The 22,614-nt window shown below is 42.7% G+C and overlaps 1 protein-coding gene across 1 annotated transcript in view; it reads right to left on the reverse strand.

The window, feature by feature from the left end:
- Positions 1–22,614, reverse strand: part of PAPPA (pappalysin 1) — a 279,318-nt gene that overhangs the window by 4,524 nt on the left and 252,180 nt on the right. The window contains exons 20-21 of the mRNA XM_064291557.1: positions 21,255–21,326; positions 17,353–17,451 (exon numbers count right to left, since the gene is read on the reverse strand). Of these exons, the coding sequence (XP_064147627.1) occupies positions 17,353–17,451; positions 21,255–21,326 (171 nt within the window). The remainder of the gene's footprint in view (positions 1–17,352; positions 17,452–21,254; positions 21,327–22,614) is intronic.

Here is a 22,614-nt window from a genome sequence, read left to right on the forward strand (position 1 = left end):
TTCTGGTATTTAAAGTAGGACAAGCTACTTTTCTTTGAGCCTCAGGTTCCTATCTGTTAAATGGTATGATAAAGCCCAGCCTGCACTGTGAAACAAATATAAGGGTTGGATAAAATCATGAACAAAAAATTGGAATGTACTAAACCAAAGCTGGTTAATATAATTGTACAGTGGAAAATACAACTTATAAGACTACCGTGATAATCAAGTGCCACAAAGAGTATAAAAGTATCTGGGGAAAAAAAAAAAAAACCCTAACTCTTTACATGTCGTTCTTGTTGTTAGGTGCCATGGAGTTAATTTTTGACTCATAGTGACCCCATATGACAGAGTAGGACTGCCCCACAGGGTTTTCTAGGCTGTAACCTTTACAGGAGCAAATTATCAGGTCTTTCTCCTGTGGAGCTGCTGGGTGGGTTCAAACCAGGGCTTAGAACACATTCATTCCTTCGGTTCCAACCCCTGCTGAGATTTGCATTTCTAACAAGTTCCCAGGAAGTTATAGGTGATTCTTAGGCATAACTTCCTGGGAACTTGTTAGAAATGCAAAGCTCTGGTTCAAACTACCAACCTTTTGATTAGCAGCCGGGCGCTTAGCTGTTGTACCACAGTAAAAAAAAAACCAGGGCCATCGAGTCGATTCTGAGTCATAGCGACCCTGTAGGACAGAGTACAACTGCCCCATAGAGTTTCCAAGGAGCACCTGGTAGATTCGAACTGCTGACCTTCTGGTTAGCAGCCGTAGCACTTAACCACTATGCCCCCAGGGTTTCCGTTGTACCACCAGCCCTCCTTAATTGTATATTGGCAATTTGACTTTGGTAGGCAATGATGAAAGCAGCAAAAGCATGTCTCTGGTAAACTGGGATTACCTTATAAAAAAAAAAAAAAAAAATCTAGGGGCCTGAAATTTTGAGCAGGGAATATTTCACATACAGGCTTTGCACAAAATGTGGCTGAAAGCCCTCAGAAGCAGATTTTAACATTAAGAAAAAGTGAGAGATCGGAGTTCCAGTTCCCAGTCCATCCCTTTACATGCTCTGTGACCTTGGGCCAGTTTTCCTTTCTAGAAGCTGATAGGAAGAGTTCAGCAGAGCAAGTGTCTTCCCCATGCACCAGATGATCTCTCCTTCCAAAGAGCAGAGTGCAGTCCCTGCTTGAGCCCCAGCCTGCACTAAAGCAAGTCAATTTCACCTCATTGCATCATGACATTTGCATACAACTTTCCCCAGAGGGTCCCCATCTGCGCAGATGGATTTAATGACCTCATTCACCTCCTGCCTGGGCAGGCAGGGTCTCCAAGTGCTCACAGTCTCAGAGAGCATCTTTGTCTCCCTCGTTCACTCTCAGGCACTTATGGCCTCATTCTCTGTTATCTAACTCTTGTTTCTCTCTGCCTCTTTGTCTTTCCTCCTTCCGTTCCTCCCTCCCTCCCTCTTTGCAGTAATTTCGCAATAATTTAAAATGTGGGATTGAACATCAGGAAGATTTAAGTCCCAGCTCTCTCACCTGCTTGAGCTGTGACGCTGGGCATGTGACAATTTGTTTGAGCCTCAGTTGACTCATCCATTAAATGGGAATGATGATAGTGCCCAATTTTCTGAGGTTGTGATAAGGGATAAGTGGGATAATTCATTTTATTATACAGTGCTTGAGATATGCTAAGTGCTAAATTATATCTATGCATGTTTGCATGCCTGTATCTGTCTGTCTGTCTATCTACCTAACCTCCACTTTTTTTTTTGTTTGTCAATCTTCCCACCAATTCTATAGCTAATGAGGCAGGGACCATATTGGTCTTGTTCATTGTCATTTCCCCAGGGCCTCAGCCATAGAATAAATACATTTCTATTCTTTTTTCCATCTCTCTCTGAGGGTCTCTTCCTTCGTACTCATGGTTAGCACACCTTTGTTACTCTATCAAATTATATTAATAGGTGCTTGAGGCTGGAGTTTTTTGGGGTGGGAGGCTGGAGTAAGCATTTTCTTCTGCCATGCAGTGCTTCTCTGTCTACAACTACGTGCTGTTCCCTGGTCAGACATTTACTTTCTGCGGCCTCCATTGACAATATTCTCCCACAACCTCTTTGCCTACAAGAGAAGCACAAAATGTTAGAATTGGAAGAGACATAGAGAGAAAACCTTCCAGTTTAAGGGTGAAACTGAAGGCAGTGCCAAGTCCAAATCCAAGCAACTGAGGAAGACTGGGAAGAGTAGTGTCTCAAGAGTCTAAGGGCCTGGGTTGAGATTCTCACTTGCCTCATACTTGCTGAGTTACTTTGGGAAAATGCCTTCACCGCCATGACCCTCAGTTTCTACATCTACGAAATGGAGATTAAAATATATATATATATATTGTATTTCATATGATGTGAAAACCAAACAAGAAGAAACACACAAAAGCCCCTAACACATGGGCTAACATCTAGGACATACTCAATGCTGAATGCTTGTGTGCTGAATCTCAATTTTTCACTGACTCACATTTCACCAACTGGGACACCTCTCCTGCCTACTGTCCCTTCTCTCCCACCTTCCCAGGCTTGGGCAACCTTTCTGTCCCCCTGTCCCCAACTCACCCATCACTTTATCTCTCCCCTTCTCCTGCCCTTGCCCACATTCTAATTAGAATTAAAGTGATCCAGTTACCTCTAATGTCTGCTCTACCATTCTCTCTGTAACACTTTCCCATTGGGCTCTGAGACCCATTAGGGACCGTCTTACATCTGATGTGTCTCTATATTTCCTGCTACACCTTGCACAGATAGCAATTTAGCACATTTTACCCCTTGGAATAAAATCCAAAGCCTTACCACAAGCTCAAGACCTTGCGAGATCTGACCTCCACATACGTTTTAGAGCTCACCTAGTTCTCCTTTCCCCCTCACTCTCTGTGGCTTTTTAACAACAACAACAAAATTTTGTTCTTCAAATGCTCCAAGTGTTTTCCTGCTTTTACATCTTTGGCCGTTATTGTTCCTCTGCCTGAAGTGCCCTTCCACTGGCGCTCCCTTTCCTCCTCAGGTCTCACCTCAAGCATCACCTCCTCCCTCACTGATCCATCCAAAGATGGCATCATCACCTTTGCTCCACATCACAGCATCCTATCTTTACCCTCTTCTTGTCCTGAATTGCTTGATGTCTTCTTCAGTTCATTGTCAGCTCAGGCTGGGCCGTGACCATGTCTGTTGTTGAACACAGCATCCTAGCGCTGAGTTCTTGGACTTGCTACCTGATTTTGCGCAAGGTACTTCCCTTCTCTGGGCTTCGGTTTTCCCATCTGTGCCTTTAGAGCTGATCTTAACAGTCTCTAAGTTCTCATTTGGCTGAACATTCCTCTCAGTCTGAGAGGCAGAAGGCAATGCCTTGTCTAGGAAGAAATTACAAATGAAGATTTCCCCCTATAAACTCTGTCTTGCTTGTTTCCCTTTCTGTCTTCCCTAGTTCCATCAGCTTCTTTGAAACCATCAGCTGTCAGAACTCTGCCACCAGTTAGCTCCTCAGACCAATCTGGTTACTCTGGCTATGCTGGCTTGGTGTGACCACTCTTCTCTTCCCAGGTTGGCCCAGGCAGTGTCAGCATGTCTGTAATAGCAGCTGCATTGACTGAGCTCTCACTAGGAATTTGGGAAGCAGGCATGCCCGGGATCACTTGTGGGCTTCACAAAGGAACTACATGACTTTGGGCAAGTCCCTAGAGCCCTGTGAACCTTAGCCTCCCTTCTGTAATACGTGGTCTTCCTAAAGACCTCTCAGGATTCTAGAGAGGAATCAATAACATAATGTCATCTATAAACCAGCTCACACAGCGCCTGGCACAGAAGAGATGCACAATGTCTTGTTCCCTCCTTCCACCCTCTGTCTCACCTCCTTGAAAACTGCCCATGCTGAGACTATATTGAGGTCTCCTCTAGTCACAAGTTTTTCTGCTGATCAAGGGCCTAAAGCTAGGAAGAGATGGGTGGAGATCACCAGCTCCATCCACTTTCCCAGGTGTTCCTTGGACTGACCTGGAATAGACCTCTATGAAGCCTTTTCATACAAATTCACAGTAGTAAACACCACTTTTCCATAAATGCTAACACTTCATGATGGCCTTACCTGAGCCAGATGATTTCCATATAACAGCTCATTGACACCACACAACCTTGTGAGGCTATCGTTATTACTCACCTATTTTGCAGATAAGAAAATAGAGGCCTCTTAATGTTTAAAACAAAATAAACTTGTCTCAGACCTCACTACTAGTAGATAAGTAGAGAATAAAGGATTTCAGATCCATCTCCAAAGACTGAGAGCCCTTCAGCAAGTAAGAGTAAGAAAAAGACACTTTCTTCCCAACTTGGTGAGTCTGACTGCTTTGTCTTTTTAATAGCCAGTACTGGTCTTTTTTATCCTTTATTACCTTATTATGTGTCTGGCACTGAGATAAACTCAATGTACATTTTCTCACTCATGCCTACCAGCAACCCAATACTATATCTTAGAGGAAACTAAGATGCAAGGAGGTGAGTCATAGGGCTGGCAAGTGGCCTGGGATCTGCATACATGTTTGCAACCACTCATAGCTACCATCCCCCAGGAGGCAGGCAGAGCAAGAGTCAGGGTCCCCTATTCAGAGAGGAAGAAACTGAGGCATGAAGAGAGGAGTCACACCCCAATATCGTGAGTGTTCTGAGCTTGATTATCAGATTCCCTGATTCACTGTGCAGCCTCCCTGATTCCCCATGCTGCTTCCCACCTTCTGTCCCAGACGGCCTCCCAAGAAAACCTACCACCCACAGCATGAACGTTGTGGTGGCCAGTTTACATTTGGGGATTCCTAGCACCATGTGGCTAGGATGCCCCATAAATGGCTTGGCCACCCACTCTGGTGTTCTGTCAACAAACCCTGGCCAATGACTAAAGGCCAGGACTCTCTCCCCTTTCTTTCTGGGCTGGAAACAGTGCTCCGGCATGGAGGTTTCTCCCTCTGGGTAAGCTGTCCAGGCTAACACCTCCATCCACATGTGTGAGAAGCTCAGGAATGCAGCCCAGGCAAATGCACCACAAGGCCTTGGCTGCAGGTCTTGTCTGGGACTGGGAGACAGACAGGGCTGGATTCTGACTCAGACACTACAGGGAGGTAACAAGCAGAAAGCATGTAGAGGGAGAAACAAGAGGCATCATATGCCGATGGTCAGAAAGGCTTTGCTCCTTTCCGGCTGTGGTGTGGGACTTTGGGCAAGTCATTTCACCCTCTGAGTCTCAGGGTCTTTTTTCTTTTTTAATATGTCAAAGATTTTACTTAATAATGAGAGAATCCATGAAGTAAGATATCACAGCCAGTTCAAAAAAGATCTCAAAATATTAGGCTTTATAGTCTAATAACGAACTTATAAATGAATGCAAAGCTGGTCAGTAGGCCCAGGTTGATAATAAATTGCACTCTACTGGACACAATTTCTATTTCTATGGACAGGAATTATTTGCATTACTATCAGTATTCTACAAGTGAACTTCTAGCTCTATTTCTAGTTTCCACTGAGTCTACCTCAACTCATGGTGACCTCATGCATGCCAGGGCAGTACTGTGTCCCACTGGGTCTTCGTTGACTGATCCTTTGGAAGTAGATGGCCATGCCTCTCCCTCCAGGCACAGCTGGGCAGACTTGAACTGCCAACCCCATGGGTAGCACCTAAGAGTGTTAGCCATTTGCACCACCCAGGGACTCCTTCTAGCTCTGTATTGCTGTTGTTGCTGTTCCGTGCCATCAGGCTGATTCCAACTTATAGAGACCCTGTGTGACAGTAGAACTTCCCCATAGGGTTTTCTTGGTTATAATCTTTATGGAAACAGATTATCAGGCCTGTCTTCCGTGAAGTTGCTGGGTAGGTTTGAATGGCCAACCTTTCAGTTAGCAGCCCAGCATTTAACCAGTGCACTACCAGTACTCCGTATTCTAGCTCTACAGAGTCATAAAATAACCTAATTAAACACAAATAAAAGCCAAGATAACCTGAGTGGATGCATTAGCCAGGACACCCACAAAATTGTAAAGTCTTTTATAATTTTTCCTTATAAAATTATTTTGAAACCTTATTAAGATAACATTTCAAGAATCTCTAAATTGCACATTTAATACTGCATTTCTACCTCATAATATTTTTTAATCAACTGTGGATATTTAGATAATGATTACTCAAAGTTGTGATTGATAAGGCTCATGCACTCAATTGTACACATACACAAACCAAAATACTATGTCTTAGGAAATATACTCAAGAGGGAAAGGATGGAGAGCGTGCATTTTCTAAATGACAATAATCAGGCAGAATCTGAGATTCTCCATCATTAAACAGCTCAGGAGTGGTATGGACGGCCACTGGACCACATCTTGAGTAGCAAGATAATAAAGCAGGGGTCAGCAATCTTTTCCTGAAAAGCTCCAACCAAAAGTCAAACCCGTTGCCATGGAATTGATTCTGACTTATAGCAACCCTATAGGACAGAATAGGACTGCCCCATAGGGTTTCCAAGGAGCACCTGGTGGATTCAAGCTGCTGACCTTTTGGTTAGCAGCTATAGCTCTTAACCACTACGCCACCAGGGTCAGATAGTACATATTTAAGGCTCTACAGGCCATAAGGTCTCTGTCACAATTACCATGTACAGTATGTAAATGAATGGAGTCTCAGGGTCTTGTCAGTGTTGATAGAAAGATTTAATGAGATGAAGTAGATAAAAGTGTAATGTCAAGTATGACAAGCTCTTTGGGGGCAGAGCCAGATACAGTGCCTGGTACAGGGCATGGAGTAAATCAATGAATACAGAGGCTTGTTTAAATGTAGATGAAGTGGTTATGTAGAGAAAATCACTGGACTAGATGAGGAGACTTGGGTTTGAATCCTTGTTCTGTTATTGATTGTGTATGATATCAGGCAATGTCTCTTTTTCAGCATTAGTTTCTCTATCTCTAAAAAGGGGCTAATAACAGTCCTACCACATAGAAATATTTTAGGTAAAATATAAAATTCAGGCAAAGCAACTTAGCACAGCACGTGGCATCTGTATGTGCTCAATAAGTGGTGACGATGATGACGGTATTAGCGATAACAATGCTGGTGTTGATGAAGTGGTGATAATGTTGGTGGTGATGATGCTGGCAAAGGTGATGGTGATGATAACTTTTTTGGCTAGAAGGGTCTGACGCCTCATAAAACCGAAACCCAAACCCGTTGCCAAAGGATCGATTCCAACTCATAGCAACCTCGATAGGACTAAATTAAAATAAGGGTCTATTTCATTCCCAAGAAAAAGTCAGGGCTGTACCCCAAATGGGAGGAATTATAACATTCCAGAAGTCAGTGATTTCTGGACAAGGAGGAGTTAGTCTAGTCTGCTTAACCACCTGCTTGTGATGTCTTACTCATCCTTCATGTTCACTGCATTCATTATCTCTTCCACAAAGCCTTCTACTCCTTTAGAAGTATTTAGAACTCTTTAGTGCTCCCATTGTCCTCTGGCTGGGCTTATAAAAGCCTTCAAGTCCCGGGTCCTGCTCATCCCTCCAGGTTCATCTCTGGCCCTTCTCCCCTTGCACTGTGTCCCAGCTATACTCAGGGAATTACAGTTTCTCTAATATTCTCCCTTATGTCTGGGCCTTTGCAAAGACTGTGCCCTCTGCCAGAAACACTCTTCTCCTTCACATCCTCACCTAGGTCTTCCCTCTATTCCTTTAACCTGGATAAGACCTACTGTACTTTTCAGATCTCACCTTTGAAGCTGCCTTCTCTGGGCAGCCTCCTTGTCCCTCCTCACTTGCTGTGTCCCCATCAGCAGTTACTATACTCTAAATGTCCAGCCACTAGTCTACATGACAAGAACTCAGTGTGGCTGGGACCAAATGCACCTTGCTCATGACCTGGCACGGTATCTTCACACAGCAGGTGGTACCCTACACATACTCATTCAACAAATATTAACTGAGCACTTACTATGGGACTGGCAACAGTGAGGTAATTTGGAACTTGGGATACATCAGTGACCAAAACAGACACATGTTCTTGCCCTCATGAAATCTGTATTCTAGCAAAGTGAAAGTGGTGGTAATAAATAATAAATACATCTTATAGCATATGTCAAGGTCATAAGCGCTATGGAAGGAAGAAAAAAGTGGAAAACAAGACAAATGGATGTGGCAGTACTGGAGGTCATGTAGCGTGGTTGGTCAGTGTGGGGCTCATCAGAAGCATGACAATTGAGCAGACTTGGAGGAGGTAAGTCAAGGAACCATTGGATAAATGGAGATGAGTGCTCCAGGCTAAGGGAACAGCCATTGACAACGGCTGTAAAATAAAAGGATGCTTGGCCTGTTCAACGAACAGCAGGGAGTTCAGAGTGGCCAGAGCTGAGTAAGCGAGAGACTGAATAGTGGTGGATGAAGTCAGGGAGGTAATGGGGGCCAGAAGAGCATGTAGGGACTTCTGGGCCATTGGAATGACTTTGGTTTTTACTCTGAGTAAAGTGGGGGGGCACTACAGGACTGTGCATAGAGGTCTGATATGATCTGACTTGTTTTAAGAAGACCATTCTGGCTGCTGGGTTTAGAAAAGACATTGGTGCACATCCCCAGCTCTATAAGCCACCAACCAACTCTTTGTCAATGTAGGCCACGGTCCACTCCATTAAGAAGGTTGCTCTCCTTTCAATGACTTTGATTGTCTTCACGTATCTTATATAAACACTAGCCTCCTCAGATCAATGGGCTACATGTCATATTGAAAGTCCATTCCTAAGAAAACATGTTCTCACTTAGGTAGGGTTGCCAGATTTAGCAAATAAATATGGCAACCCTACGCTTAGGGTCAGCAATTGGGTGTGTCATCCTTTGTTGCATGTTACTGGGATTAACCTCTTCTCATTCTCTACTAGTCTTAGCTCTAGCTAGCCTTCAAATTCCTGCTCAATAACCACCTCACTCAGAAAACCATGTGGAGAGTCCTTAGACATGAGCTAATACAAATACCGAGAGATAAAACCCAAGGTGAGTCTGGCCTGCCTAAGGTCACAGAGCTAATAAGTCGCAGAGCTGGGTCTCACCCCAACAACCCAGACATCTTCCAGAATCAGTCTCTTGGCAGCTGCCTAAAATACAGCTATAACTAGCGTTCCAGGCCACCACACCTTAGAAAGCCTTGGTATGTTGAATATGTTAAAGTTGTTACCCCTTCCTCCCTCACATCCTTAACACATGCTTGCTTAGAATGATTCCAATTATAAAGTGTTTTTTTTTTTTGGTTATGAAGAGAAACTCTTAGAGGAACTGTTCTGTAAATCTGCTCTGTATTCGAGGCTCCTCAAGGATCCAACAGGAAAATAATAAACTGACATCCTGAGAAGCTGAGTCCTGCCCCTTCCTGTCTGCCTCACCCTGCAGACAGGTGTCTGGTGGGAAACTGGACACCCCTGTCAGACAGAGTTTCCTGCACTGTCTTGCTCTTGTCTGCCAGCTGGGCACAGGTCACCTCATGAGGCAGATGTGCGGAACAGCTGATGTCTGTACAGACAAACAAGGAGAGGGAGAATGGAAGGAGCAGACAGATCTTACTTTGGGCCAAGGGATTCAGAGGCCCCAGCCCTGGGGACTGGAAAGGGATTTAGGTGGAGAGTTGGCAAGAAGGAAGTCTGGGAGAAGGTGCTGTGAGCTTGCCCTGGGCCTGAAGTTCATACCCAGGACCCCATTCCAGGAGGTCTACAAAGCAAGCAGCCCATCTACCAAGGGAAGGGCAAGATACTTGGCCAAGAGAGAAGCCCACTGGAACAAGGTGTTCAGAGCAGTGGTTAGAGCCAGGTGCTCTGTGGTTTAGACTCACTACGTTTGCATCTCAGCTCTATCACTTATTGGCTGTGTGACTTTACCCTTTTGAGCCTCAATTTCATCACCTATAAAATGAAGATAAAAGAAAACAGCTATGACGGAGCAAATGAAATGACACATGCAAAAGCAGTTAACACGATGCTTGGCAAAGAGTAAACTCTCAATAAATATTAGCTACTATTATTGTTTGGAGTCAGGAACTCCTAAATCCCACACAGCTGGCTCATCTTGCACAAACGATTCCACCTCTCCTAGCCTCAATTTTTTACTCTGTTGTGTGGTTCTGGGGTCTAAATGATATTGATAATATGCCCAGAGATCCCAGCCCACAGCCCAGCACATAGAAAGTACTTAAATAATGGAGTTTAGGAAGATGTTTTAAGCAAATATGCAGTATGGGTGAGTTTCTGAGTGCCAGCCTGGGATCCACTGCTTAGGGGCAGAGAATTTTCCATGATATGGGAGTGAGGCCAAGGCTACTAGTGGGAGCTAAACAGGTCCATCAGATAAGGGCAGGAGCATGAGAGGAAGGAAGCCTCCAGCCCCCTTTCTACCCCTAGAGGCTTCCTACTACTGAAACTCTAGACAGAAACCAAGCCTTTCTTCTGCCCTGTGTATGCCCAGGGGAATCTGCTGTCTGGGCCAACTGGGATGTCAGGGATGACTCGCAAGGCTAGGAACTTCATCAGCTGTCTTTGCTGCATTAAAAAGCTGCTTTCACCTTTGTCAAGGAGAGGGGTTCCACACCCACGGTTCCCTGGCAGTCTGGGTTCACAGTGAAATGTTTCCAACCAGAACTGGGAGGGTCATGCTCAGGTGTGCTGAGGACAAGGTCCTATCTCCCAAATGTTTTCCTCTTCTGAGACTCAGCCCCATGTAGGAGAAAGAGCTGGGCTCTCCAGCCAGACAGAACTGGGTTCAAATGCGGGTTTTGCGCATTAGCTAAGTAAACTCAGATGAGTCCTCTGAGCGCTAATTTGTTCACCTGTCCAAGAGGGATAATACTAGGGGCTTGTCAAGGTTGACATGAGGATTAAATAAGAAAATGGAGTCCATGTGTCTGGTACAGTGTCTGACATATGCAGCAGTTCATTTACTGGTATCTTGTGTTATTGTCTGTCTTCTCCATCTAGCACCTCCTATAAACCAGTCTACTACATGGAATAGTTGAATGTGTACAAGAGAGAGTAGAAAAGTTTCAAGAAGTTGGAGTTTATTTAGAAGTTAAACTGGGAAATTTAAATTGTAGGAAATGTGACTTTATTTTGAGACATTTTTCTTATTCAAAAAAATTACCTGAGACACTTTTATCCAAAAGTCAGACTTCCAACAATCTCCAATCTGAGGAAATTCCCAAACACTTTTGGACAACTGAAAGAACTATGCCAAACCCATACCTGCCCCATGAGAGGCCTTTAAAGCCCATTGTCATCGAATCAATTCTGACTCATAGTGACCCTATAGAACAGACTAGAACTGCCCCATAGGATTTCTAAGGCTGTAATCTTTACAAAAGCAGACTGCCACATCTTTCTCCTGTGGGGTGGTTGGTGGGTTTGAACCACCAAGCTTTCAGTTAGCAGCCATGCACTTTAATCACTGTGCTAGCAGGGCTCCTTCGAGAGGCCTTTAGGGTCTTTAATTTGTACTTCACAGGTAGTTGTAACAGCCTCGCTCCACTCTGCCCCAGCCACTGTTCACCTTCACAAGGAAAACTCCTACACATTCTTTAGTCCTCAAGTTCCTCAGGGAAGCCTTCGCTGCTCCGTACACCATTCTCCATAAGATCCTGCATGCCTCCTTCATTGCCTTTCCTCAAAGGTAATTAAATGTATGATTTTAGCCTCATTGCTGCATATCAGGCTCCCTCATAGACTACAAGTTCCACAAGGGGGGCACCGTGTCTGTCTGGACATAGCGTTGTGCGCACAGCCTGACCTAATGCTGGGCATGCAGAGATGCTCAATGAATATGCCTCTCACTGGATGATGGAAACTTGGTCACCTACATTCTACAGGCTCAGCCAGAAGGAAGAACAGTAATAGAAAGCGGGAGAAGGGAATCCCTTAATACTCAAAGCCAATACTGCATTTACAATATGGGTGAAAAATAAAATTAAAAAAACAATAACTTGAAAGCATATTCAGAACTAGAGAAGAACTAACTCTGGGTCCCCTAGTGAAGAGTCAGCATTCACTTCAAGGCTCTGGAGTCTGAAATTGCTGCAAATGAGACCAGTACAGGAACAGGGAATCAAAATGATGACTGGGTATTCTTAAAAAAATAATAAATAATGTATTCGTATATATACACACACACTCATGTGGCTGTATAATAATTTGGAGTCTGCACCTGAAACTCAGTCTCATGACTTCATATCCTACCATATACTCTGAGGAAATAAGGATCCATTTAAAAATGTTTCCCAATAAATCAGCTTTATTTGTTATATTTTACTACACAACTTGTAGTAAGTAGGAAAATTCTTTTAATCAAAGCTGCACTTTCTCCAGCCAATGGTGTCAGATGAATAAAGGAAGTGTCGTAATGCTACACAAACTTCTATTTAAAACACAAACTTCATTGTCCATTCACTTTTGAAAATGGCTGAATCAAATGTAGTGAAATTGATACTAGTGTAAACTCTATTAATTTGGCAATAGGTATCAAAGGCCTTAAAAACATTTTATCGTAGTCATTTCAATTTTAAGAATCAATTGTGAAGGAATAAGTAGAACTATAAAAGTATTTATGTGCAAAGATGCTCATGAGCATCATTATTTATAATTGTGAGAAACTGAAATAACCCAAAAGTTAAAAAATAAAAGGAAGGGGTGGGTAGTTACATAAGTTATCACACATCATAACCATATAATAAACAATAACACAGCAAGAAACACAACTGAGAAGTTTATGCTAATATCAGATAATTCTTATGCATACAATTTCCTGTGCTAAGTGACCAAACTACCACTCACATCAGTTTGTCATACTGTGGTGGCTTGCATATATACGGCTGTGATGCTGGGAGCTATGCCACCAGTATTTCAAATGCTAGCAAGGTCACCCATGGTGGGCAGGTTTCAGTGGAGCTTCCAAACTAAGACGAACTTGGAAGAAAGACCTGGCGAGCTACTACTAAAAAAATTGGCCCATGAAAACCTCATGAATAGCAGCAGAACATTGTCTGATATGGTGCCAGAAGATGAGCCCCTCTGGTTGAAAGGCACGCAAAAGACAACTGGGGAAGAGCTGCCTCCTCAAAGTAGAGTCAACCTCAATGATACAGATGGAGTAAAGCTTTTAGGACATTCGTTTGCATGACTCAAAATGAGAAGAAACAGCTGTAAACATCCATTAATAATTGGAATGTGAGAAGTATGAATCTAGGAAAATTGGAGGTTGTCAAAAATGAAATGAAATGCTTGAAGATCAATATCCTAGGCATTAGTGAGCTGAAATGTACTGGCATTGGCCATTTTGAATTAGAAAATCATACGGCATACTATGCTGGGAGTGACAAATTTAAGGGGAACAGCGTCACAGTCATTGTCAAAAAGAGCATTTCAAGATCTAAAGTGGAGCCTTGGTGGTGCAGTGGTTAAGAGTTCGGCTGTTAACCAAAAGGTCGGCAGTTCAAATCCACCAGCCACTGTTTGGAAACCCTGTGGGGCAGTTCTACTCTTTTCTATAAAGTCGCTAGGAGTCAGAATCAACTCAGCAGCACGTAACAACAACAGCACATGGGCAAAATATTGAGTGACACGGGGAGCATCAAAAGAAGATGAAAGGAACACACAGAGTCAAAAAGAATTGGTTGACATTCAACCATTTCAGGAGGTAGCATATGATCAATACCAATGGTATTGAAGGAAGAAGTCCAAGCTATACTGAAGGCATTGGTGAAAAACAAGGCTCCAGGAAATGACAGAATACCAACTGAGATGTTTCAACAAACAGATGGAACACTGGAAGCACTTACTCATCTATGCCAAGAAATTTGGAAGACAGCTACCTGGCCTACCAAATGGAAGAGATCCATATTTGTGCCCATTCCAAAGAAAGGTGTTCCAACAGAATGTGGAAATTATCAAACAATATCATTAATATCACCTGAAAGTAAAATTTTGCTGAAGATCATTCAAAAGCAGTTGCAGCAGTACACCAACAAGGAACTGCCAGAAAATTCAAGCCAGATTCAGAAGAGGACATGGAACTAGGGATGTCATTGCTGATGTCAGATGGATTCTGGTTGAAAGCACAGAATAAAGATGTTTACCTGTGTTTTACTGACTATGCAAAGGCATCCAACTGTGTGGGTCATAACAGATTATGGATAACATTGCAAAGAATGGGAATTCCAGAACATATAATTGTGCTCATGAGGAACCTGTATATAGACCAAGAGGCAGTCATCCAAACACAACAAGGGGATGCTGTGTGGTTTAAAGTCAAGAAAGGTGTGTGTCAGGGTTGTATCCTTTCACCATACTTATTCAATCTATATGCTGAGCAAATAATCCAAAAACTGGACTATATGAAGAACACAGCATCAGGATTAGAAGAAGACTCATTAACAATCTGCCATATGCAGAGGACACAACTTTGCTTGCTGAAAGTGAAGAGGACTTGAAGTACTCACTGATGATGATCAAAGACTAAAGTCGTCAGTATAGATTACACCTGAGCATAAAGAAAACAAAAATACTCACAACTGGACCAATAAGCAACATCACGATAAATGGAGAAAAGATTGAAGTTGTGAAGGATTTCATTTTACTTGGATCCACAATCATCGCCCATGGAAGCAGCAGTCAAGAAATCAAATGCCATATTGCACTGGGCAAATGTGCTGCAAAAGACCTTTTTAAAGTATCGAAAAGCAAAAATGTCACTTTGAGGAGTAAGGTGTGCCTGACCCAAGCCATGTTTTCAATTAGCTCATATGTATGCAAAAGCTGGACAATGAAAAACAAAGACTGAAGAAGAATTGACACACTTGAATTACGGTGTTGGCAAAGAATATTGACTATATCGTGAAGCACCAGAAGAAAGAACAAATCTTGGAAGAAGTACAGACAGAATGCTCCTTAGAAGCAAGGATGGTGAGACTTTATCTCACGTATTTTGTATTTTGGACGTGTTACTAGGAGAGACCAGTCCTGGAGAAGGACATCGTGCTTGGTAAAGTAAGGGTCAGAAAAAAAGGGGAAGACCCTCAATGCGATGGATCGACATAGTGGCTGCGACAATGGGCTCAAACGCAGCAATGATTGTGAGGATGGCGCAAGACTGGGCAGTGTTTTGTTCTGTTGTACCTAGGGTCGCTGTGAGTCAGAACCAACTCAACAGCACCTTAACAACACAAAACAAAGTGAAAAAAACTAAACAAAACACAATATCTAAAACTGGATGTGCAGTAAATAAAAATGAAATGATATATACAAAGACACGGCTACCCACACACTTATACACAGAATAAGACACCAAAAGGAAAACAGTGGTTATCTTGGGGTGATAAGTCAATCAGTGAATTCTTTTGTTTTCTTCTACTTTGGATTTTTCAAAAATGTGTGTTGTTTCGTAATTGGGAAAAATAATAAAATCCATTAGCAGAAAATAAATTTCATTCTCTTTTTCTTGAGCAGAAAGGGTATGCCTTTAAAAAAAAATTTTTTTTTTCTTTATGCCTTTAGTGACCTATTAAAAAAACAGAAAAGGTAGGCATACTGAAAATGTTGCCCATACAAGACTGACCAACCTCAGAGAACAATAGTATCATTATACAATCAAAAGATGCAGCAACCGTCCTCTTCTTTGAGTGTGTTCCTTGGGTCATACCCTATTCATTCTGTATTACAGAGTATTTTTTTTAATGTTATTTATTTCTTTTTTTTATTGTTGCAAAAATGTATCTATATTTTACAACAGTAAGAACAGTTTAGGTGTAAATATATATATATATACCTCATTATATTTGCCAATTCAACATTTTTCATGCATGCAATCAGTGACACCAATTACATCAATCATGTTGTCCAGCTATCACCAATATTTGTTGCCAAATTTTCCATAGCCATAAACAGAAACTCAATACTTCCTAAACAATGACTTGGCCTCTCTGCACTCCTGCCTCTGGTAACCACTATTAAACTTTAATCTCTATACATTGCCTACTCTAGGTATTTCATATAAGTGAGATCAGAGTATCTTTTTTTAAGGAACCAGCTCTCTCTAGGATGCTGTAGTATAAAGGTACTTGGATTGGAAGCCAGGAATCTTGCTCTGCTTCTCTCCATCACTCACTGTGCCACCTTGGACACATTGTTCCTCCTTTCTAGGTCTTGGTCAGTTCCCCCATTAATAAAACTAAAAGTTGAGACCACATCATCACAGAGCACTCTTCTGCTATGACTGACTATGATTCTTTGTCCATTCCTGTCTCTGGAACTTAGTTCCCTCTTCTTTAAAATGAGAGATTTGATCAAATGATCTTTGAAATCAAATGATCTTTTCACTTAGACTGTTGATGACTATAAAAATACAGACATAGTTTCCTGTCAACCCACTGATCACAAGAACCATTCTTCACTTGGATTGCCCAGGTCTACCACCTCTTTTCCATCTCTCAGCAAGAACCTCAAACTCAGGTCCCAGCTCCTGTCAGGGAAGTGAAAGTGGCCACTCTTCTCTGAGTGGTTGATGTTCATCTCAATGGTATCATCCATTTTTACTATAAACACGTAAATCACTTCTATGTGTACCCCAGTACATGAAGGATGAAAATCACAACCAAGACGCCTCCCACTAATTTTACAGCTGTGAAAAAAAAGAACATTAGAAAAAGTTTGAAGGTCGTGAGTGACTTTGTTCACAACCAAGACCCCCTCCCCCAATTCTACAGGTGTAAAGAAACGATACTGTAAAAAGCTTTAAGGTCATGACTGACCTTGTTGGGAATGCCCTCTCTTCTCTCTTCCCCTAGACTTAAGTCCTACTCTAAAAATTTGTGTTCTCTCTAGGATTTTACATGCCATTCTCCTGCCCCAAACACTCTTTGCCTGGCCACCTTCCTGCCCCTTCACCTCCTTCTTCAAATTTCAGTGTTGATGTCACTCCCTCTGAAGAGTCTTCTCCAACCCCTCAGATATAACACAGCCCCTCCCCAAGGACTCCACAGCACTGAGTCCTTTGCTTCTCAAAGTACTCATTACTCTTCTAATTGTCTGCTTTTATAGCTGACTCTAAGCTTTGCAGGCAAGGGGCCACATCAACATATATCACCCATAAGTCTCTCACACCTCATTTAGAGCCTAGCACATAATATTAACTCAACTACTGTCTAAAAGAATAAAGAATAAAATAAAGCTTGAAGGTAGAGTACCAACACAACCTGAACAACAAGGACTCTTCCAACATATAGGGGTTACCCTGGCCCCAGTGAACTGGGGAAGCATGGAGGACGCAGTGGGCAAGGGGGACACTGGCCTACCTTTTTGGTCTTCACTGTGGTGGCACAGCAGTCCCCACCATCATAGTTGCAGAAGGCCCGGTTGTTGATGGCATCACAGTAATTGTCTCCCATGAAGGGCTATAAAGGAGGGGCAAGGCAGGAAGGAAGTGAGGTCTTATTAGCATTCTAGAATGAGGGGAGCTGGCCCCAGCACTTCATCTAGGCCTCCATAGGCTTTCAAATGTCTCTCTTCTTCTCACAAACTTCAACAGTCAGACCACCTGGCTTCAAATATCAACACCCTCTTGGAAAAGTTATCACTTAACTTCTGATAGTTATAAAGATCTTAACTAGCCAAATTATTCCCAACCAGAGCGTGATTGCTCTAGGAGATACTGGGGTATGCAAAGCCACAGAGAGACCAGTTACACCTTCCTGAAGTAGTGTTCATTTTACTTGAAGAAATAATAAGAAACTTCTCAAGCTCCCCTTTCCTTATTTTACCTGGTACGTAATTAAAAAACATAATTTATAATAAACTATATGCAAATATATTAGGAAGCTGGATGTAAACTTCCCAAGAATGATATAGACAAAACATAACAAGTCCCAGGAATTTGGCACCATGGTCTGTGTAGGCCCCTTTTCCTCTGGGAGAGGAATACAGATGAAGTCAGTGTCACATGCTTTACCTTTTTGTTTGTTTGCTTGCTTTTTTAATTCTGCAAACAACATGTGAGGCAAACATTGCTATTTCCACTTCACAGATGAAGACCTTGAGGCTCAGAGAAAGAAAGGGGCTTAGCCAAGATCACACTGGCAGAGTCAGTGTAGTGATTAAAATCTACATTGACTCCATCTTGTTTTCTTCACTACTCCAGGCTGATTTATTTTTCTTCCCCATGGTCCTTTCCAAAGATGCTCAAAAGGTGAGGAAAAGATGATGAAGTCAAGCCATTACTGATCTAAACCCAGAGATATCTTGAGGGAAAGTCCGGGATTCTCTGTGACTCCCTTGGTACTTGTATTTCCCCATTCTAGCACTTAGCACACTGTATTCTATGATCTGCTTGTGTATCTGCAGCTAGTTCAATGACATGGGCAATGTCTGGTTCATCTTTGTCTCCCCAGCACCAATTTTGGCCTGCAGTGATGTTTTTGAAATGGAATATGATTGTATAGGCATAGTGAAAAAGGAAGTTGGCAGGGTTTTAGAAAACATGGGTTCTGGTCTTCCAAATCTCAGCTAAGGTTTGGCCTCTGAAAAAAATCTTCTCTTATCTTTGGCTACTCTTCCATAAATACCCTTTTCATCCATAGGTAGCCATGCCCATCCATCCATTCGTCCGTCCATCCATCCATCCATCCTCCACTCAACCCTAGTTATTGAATGCCTACTATGTGTTAGACATTGTTTTAAGCAAAATGGTACAATAGTAAGTTAATATATAGCCATTACTCTCCTAGGCCTTACGGGGTTTAATTAAATAATCATATACGCAATTGGCCAATTTCAAATCTGATAAGAGTTATGAAGGAGAAGTACATGATGCTATTAGAATATAGAGTAGGAGGATTTGATTTAGTCCGGGAGCTCAGTGAAGGTGCCCCTAAGGAAATGACATTTGAGCTGAAATCATAAAGATGAGTTAATTAGATGGGGATGGAGGTGGGAGACTTTCTAGGCAGAGGAAGCAGCATGTGAAAAGCTTTGCTACTTAGAGATTTCTCCCAGCTCTGGTATTTTTCATGCTGCTCCTTCTGCCAGTAATGTATCAAGATAAACAGCTCATCCTTCAAGATTTAGCTCAAAAACCAACCCTTCCAAAAAGACTTCTTCTTAATTTCTTTACTTGTAACCTAGGCTGCTTTGTGTTTCTACAGCCTCTTGTACTTGCTTTTGATTATAGTTCTTGGTACATCATTTTAGAACTCTCTCTTTAATTGTCTACCTCCTTTACCATGAGTTCTTCATTGACAGGGAGTGTGTGTCATTCATTTCTGTATCCTACATTTCCTAGCAAAATGCAGGTAATTTGATTCAACAAACATTTATCTAGTAAATCTTATCTAGTAAATGTTTGTTTAGTAAAATGTTGTACGGATAGCTGGATGGGATGAATGAGGAACAAGATGACGCAGGGAAGACTTAGTTACTATTTTCACCTGAACCAAAATTATTGTATCCCTGGAACCTAGAATAGGGCCAGGACTATGCACTCAGCGAAGCTTTGATAACAATGACCACTTTGGGCACACAACTTGGGGCAGAGGGCAGAGGGCTTAGGGACCACAAAATCTATTCTCTATCCTGGCTATCTCTCGACACTCCATGTTGATAGCTTCTCTCTGGTCCCAGCATTTGTATCTCTTCTAAGCATACTTTTCAGCCCCAGATAAGAGACAAACTATTAGTTCTAAGGTAAGGAGAAAAGAAAGACATGAGGGGCACCTGCAAGGGCAAAGGCGATAATCATCATTGGCAGGGCTCAGAGCCTGACAGGTGAGGGTCTCTTAGGCCTCAGTGCTGAGTCAAGGGAAGGATCAAATTCCGCTGTCACACTGGCTGCCTAGACTGCTACTCAGCAGAATGGGTTCCCAGGTAACCCAAATCTCCTTTACCCGAAATGCTGAACTGATCCAATGAAATGGAAGAAAGCAATAGCTACAGCATGTTGCCTTGGTTTTTCTGTTCCTAGCTGAAGTTTGGGAGAATGAGTGTTCTCAAAGACTGCAGTGTTTAGTGCCCTGAGAATATGCCACAGGGAGTCACTAACCAACACACAGGAAGGAATGTGTGACCTAGAGATATCCTGTGATACAGGTCAGAGAATGACTCATGAACAGGAGGTGGCCTAGTGCCTAGTGGAGGAGAAAAAGCAGTGGCTTGAAGTCAGGAGACTTGGGTTCATGCTTTAACTCTGTGCAACTTTGGGCCAATCCTCTCCTCTCTGACTCTCATTTTCCAGTATACACAACAAACAGGTAGAACCACATTACTCTAAGAGTCCTTCCAGTCTTGGTATTACATCAAATTTTAGACCTGGACACTTTCTGGGCCTCAGTTTACCCATCTTTAAAATAAAAGAGCAGGTCCAAATCATCCAGAAAAACCCTTCTGGTTTTGACATTTTAAAAGTTTCATCGAATACAAAGTTTCCTGGGGCCCAATCGGGTCCTTTCTACCTGTATTTCCCTGAGGGGGCTCCGGGGAGATTACAGAGATTTGGACACCTGTTGGGGCCTCCTCTTCACTGCCAGTTGAGAAGAACTGAGAGGGAAATAGAGGTGCAAGCTGACATCCCAAAAACTTTGGGCACCCCTGCTTGTCAATGATACAGAGTGCCAGAGCTCTGAAACTACAAACTCCGAGCAATGGCTCAAATGTGAAGTCAGGAGACTTGAGAGTAGAAAGGCTCTTCTGTTTGTAGCTCAGTGTTTGGGCTTAAGGTATCCATACTACTCCCGGAGCTGAAGAGAGTGAAGGGCAAAGATGTGGGGCAGAAGCCGGTGATTGCCAAGTAATCATAAGTGGTAAAATGGGCACTTAAAAAACCTGCCTCACGTGGCTCTGTAAAGATTGTGATACTGCTGGTAAGATGCCTGGTATATTAGAGCTGCTATATCAACACGTCTTTCCTCCTCTCCTCCTTTATAGATCCATTATTATGTAGACACAAGCTTTGGGGCTAGAAAAGCCTGGTCGGGAATCCCTACTCAGTTACCCAGTAACTGTATTTTTGGGTATATGTTTCCTATCATCTCTGTGCCTCAATTCCATCATCTGTAAAATGGGATTGCCGATTCCTATCTGAGATGTCTTTTAAGTGGATATTAACAAAAATTAATAGATACAGTTCATGGTAGCCATCATTAATATATCAATAATAACAGTAGAATCATTTCTAGGGAGGTGATGGCTGTCTTTCCCGGAGACTCACCTCACAGCCTTTGACACAGTGAATCAGAGCAGGGTGAGGATACCACTTGAGACCAGCAGTGCAGACAACTCTCTGCAGAGAGAAGGAGAGAGAGAGAGAGGTCAGATAGGTCTGGGGTTGCGAGGGAACCATCCCCACTGCTTGCACCACATTCAACCACCCCACCTCTTCTTGAAGCTTCCAAGTCCTGACCTCACCCGGGCATTTACATGGAGCATTTGTCCAGGTACTTGGGATAACAGGAGCCATAAGATTAAAATAATATTTGCATTCATTGCCTGTGTCATGATTCTGTTTCCCTGGCAGGAACCAGGGCTGAGAAGCAGGATTGGGGGTTGGAGACATGATCAGGAAGACTCTTCAGAAAAATCCTGGTTGATGTTTGACTAGTTGGTGGAGTTGGGAATAAGGTAGAGGGTAGGGTGTGTGTGCGCATGTGTGTGGCTGCAGCCGGAGGAGGGAAGAAAGGTGTGGTGCAGAGTTTCTCAGTGTGCACTAAGGACCACTTTTATCAGAATCACTGCAGGAGGGCATTAACAAGGCAGATTCCTTGGCCTTGTTTCGGACCTAATGAATCCAAATCTTTGAGACCAGTGCCTGGGATCTGCCTTTTAAACACTGATTTCCAGATGATTTGATGCACATTAACGTTTGAGAGCAAATGGGCTGAGGATGAATGTTCTAACTGCTGGTTCACAGCCCGAGGAGACAGAGAACCCTTTGTGTCGTCACCTGCTGCCTGGCCCTACGGCCCACTCACAACTACCCAAAGTTGCCTCATGCTTTTATATCCCAGTGTCTTTGTTCCTGCTGTTCGCCTAAACTGAAATGTCCCTCCTCACCTTGCCACCTGGAGAAACCTTGGTCATCTCTTAAAAATTTCTGCTTTAGACACATTTCCATGTGGCATTTTCCCCATCCTCCTCAAGCAGAGCTACGGTTATGTATCTATGTATTTATTTATAACCTCCTTTAGTAACAATTGTCATTATAATGATAATGGCAACTCAGATGTATTGAGTGCATTCATGGTGCTAATCACTTTATGCGTTATCTCATCATCCATTTCTCACTGCTGTGCTGTGTGGTGGGCACTAGTCTCTTGTTGTAAGGAGAATACATTCTCTAAGCTCCGTAGATGTTACGTGAAGAAACCAGGACTTGAAACCCATAAGTGATTTAAGGCTGGTCGTGAGATAAAATCCAACGGGATGGTATTTTTAAAAGTAGGTGACTGAAGAAAGCAATGAAAGTAGGAAGATAAAATAGTCCCAGGAATGAGGGTAACAAAAATTCTAGAAGTTCCCTTTTCTATTCTGTCATAGATGCCTCACTTTTTATGTCAAATTACAGTTATTTC

The sequence above is a fragment of the Loxodonta africana genome, chromosome 9, assembly GCF_030014295.1.
Source record: "Loxodonta africana isolate mLoxAfr1 chromosome 9, mLoxAfr1.hap2, whole genome shotgun sequence".
NCBI lineage: Eukaryota > Metazoa > Chordata > Mammalia > Proboscidea > Elephantidae > Loxodonta > Loxodonta africana.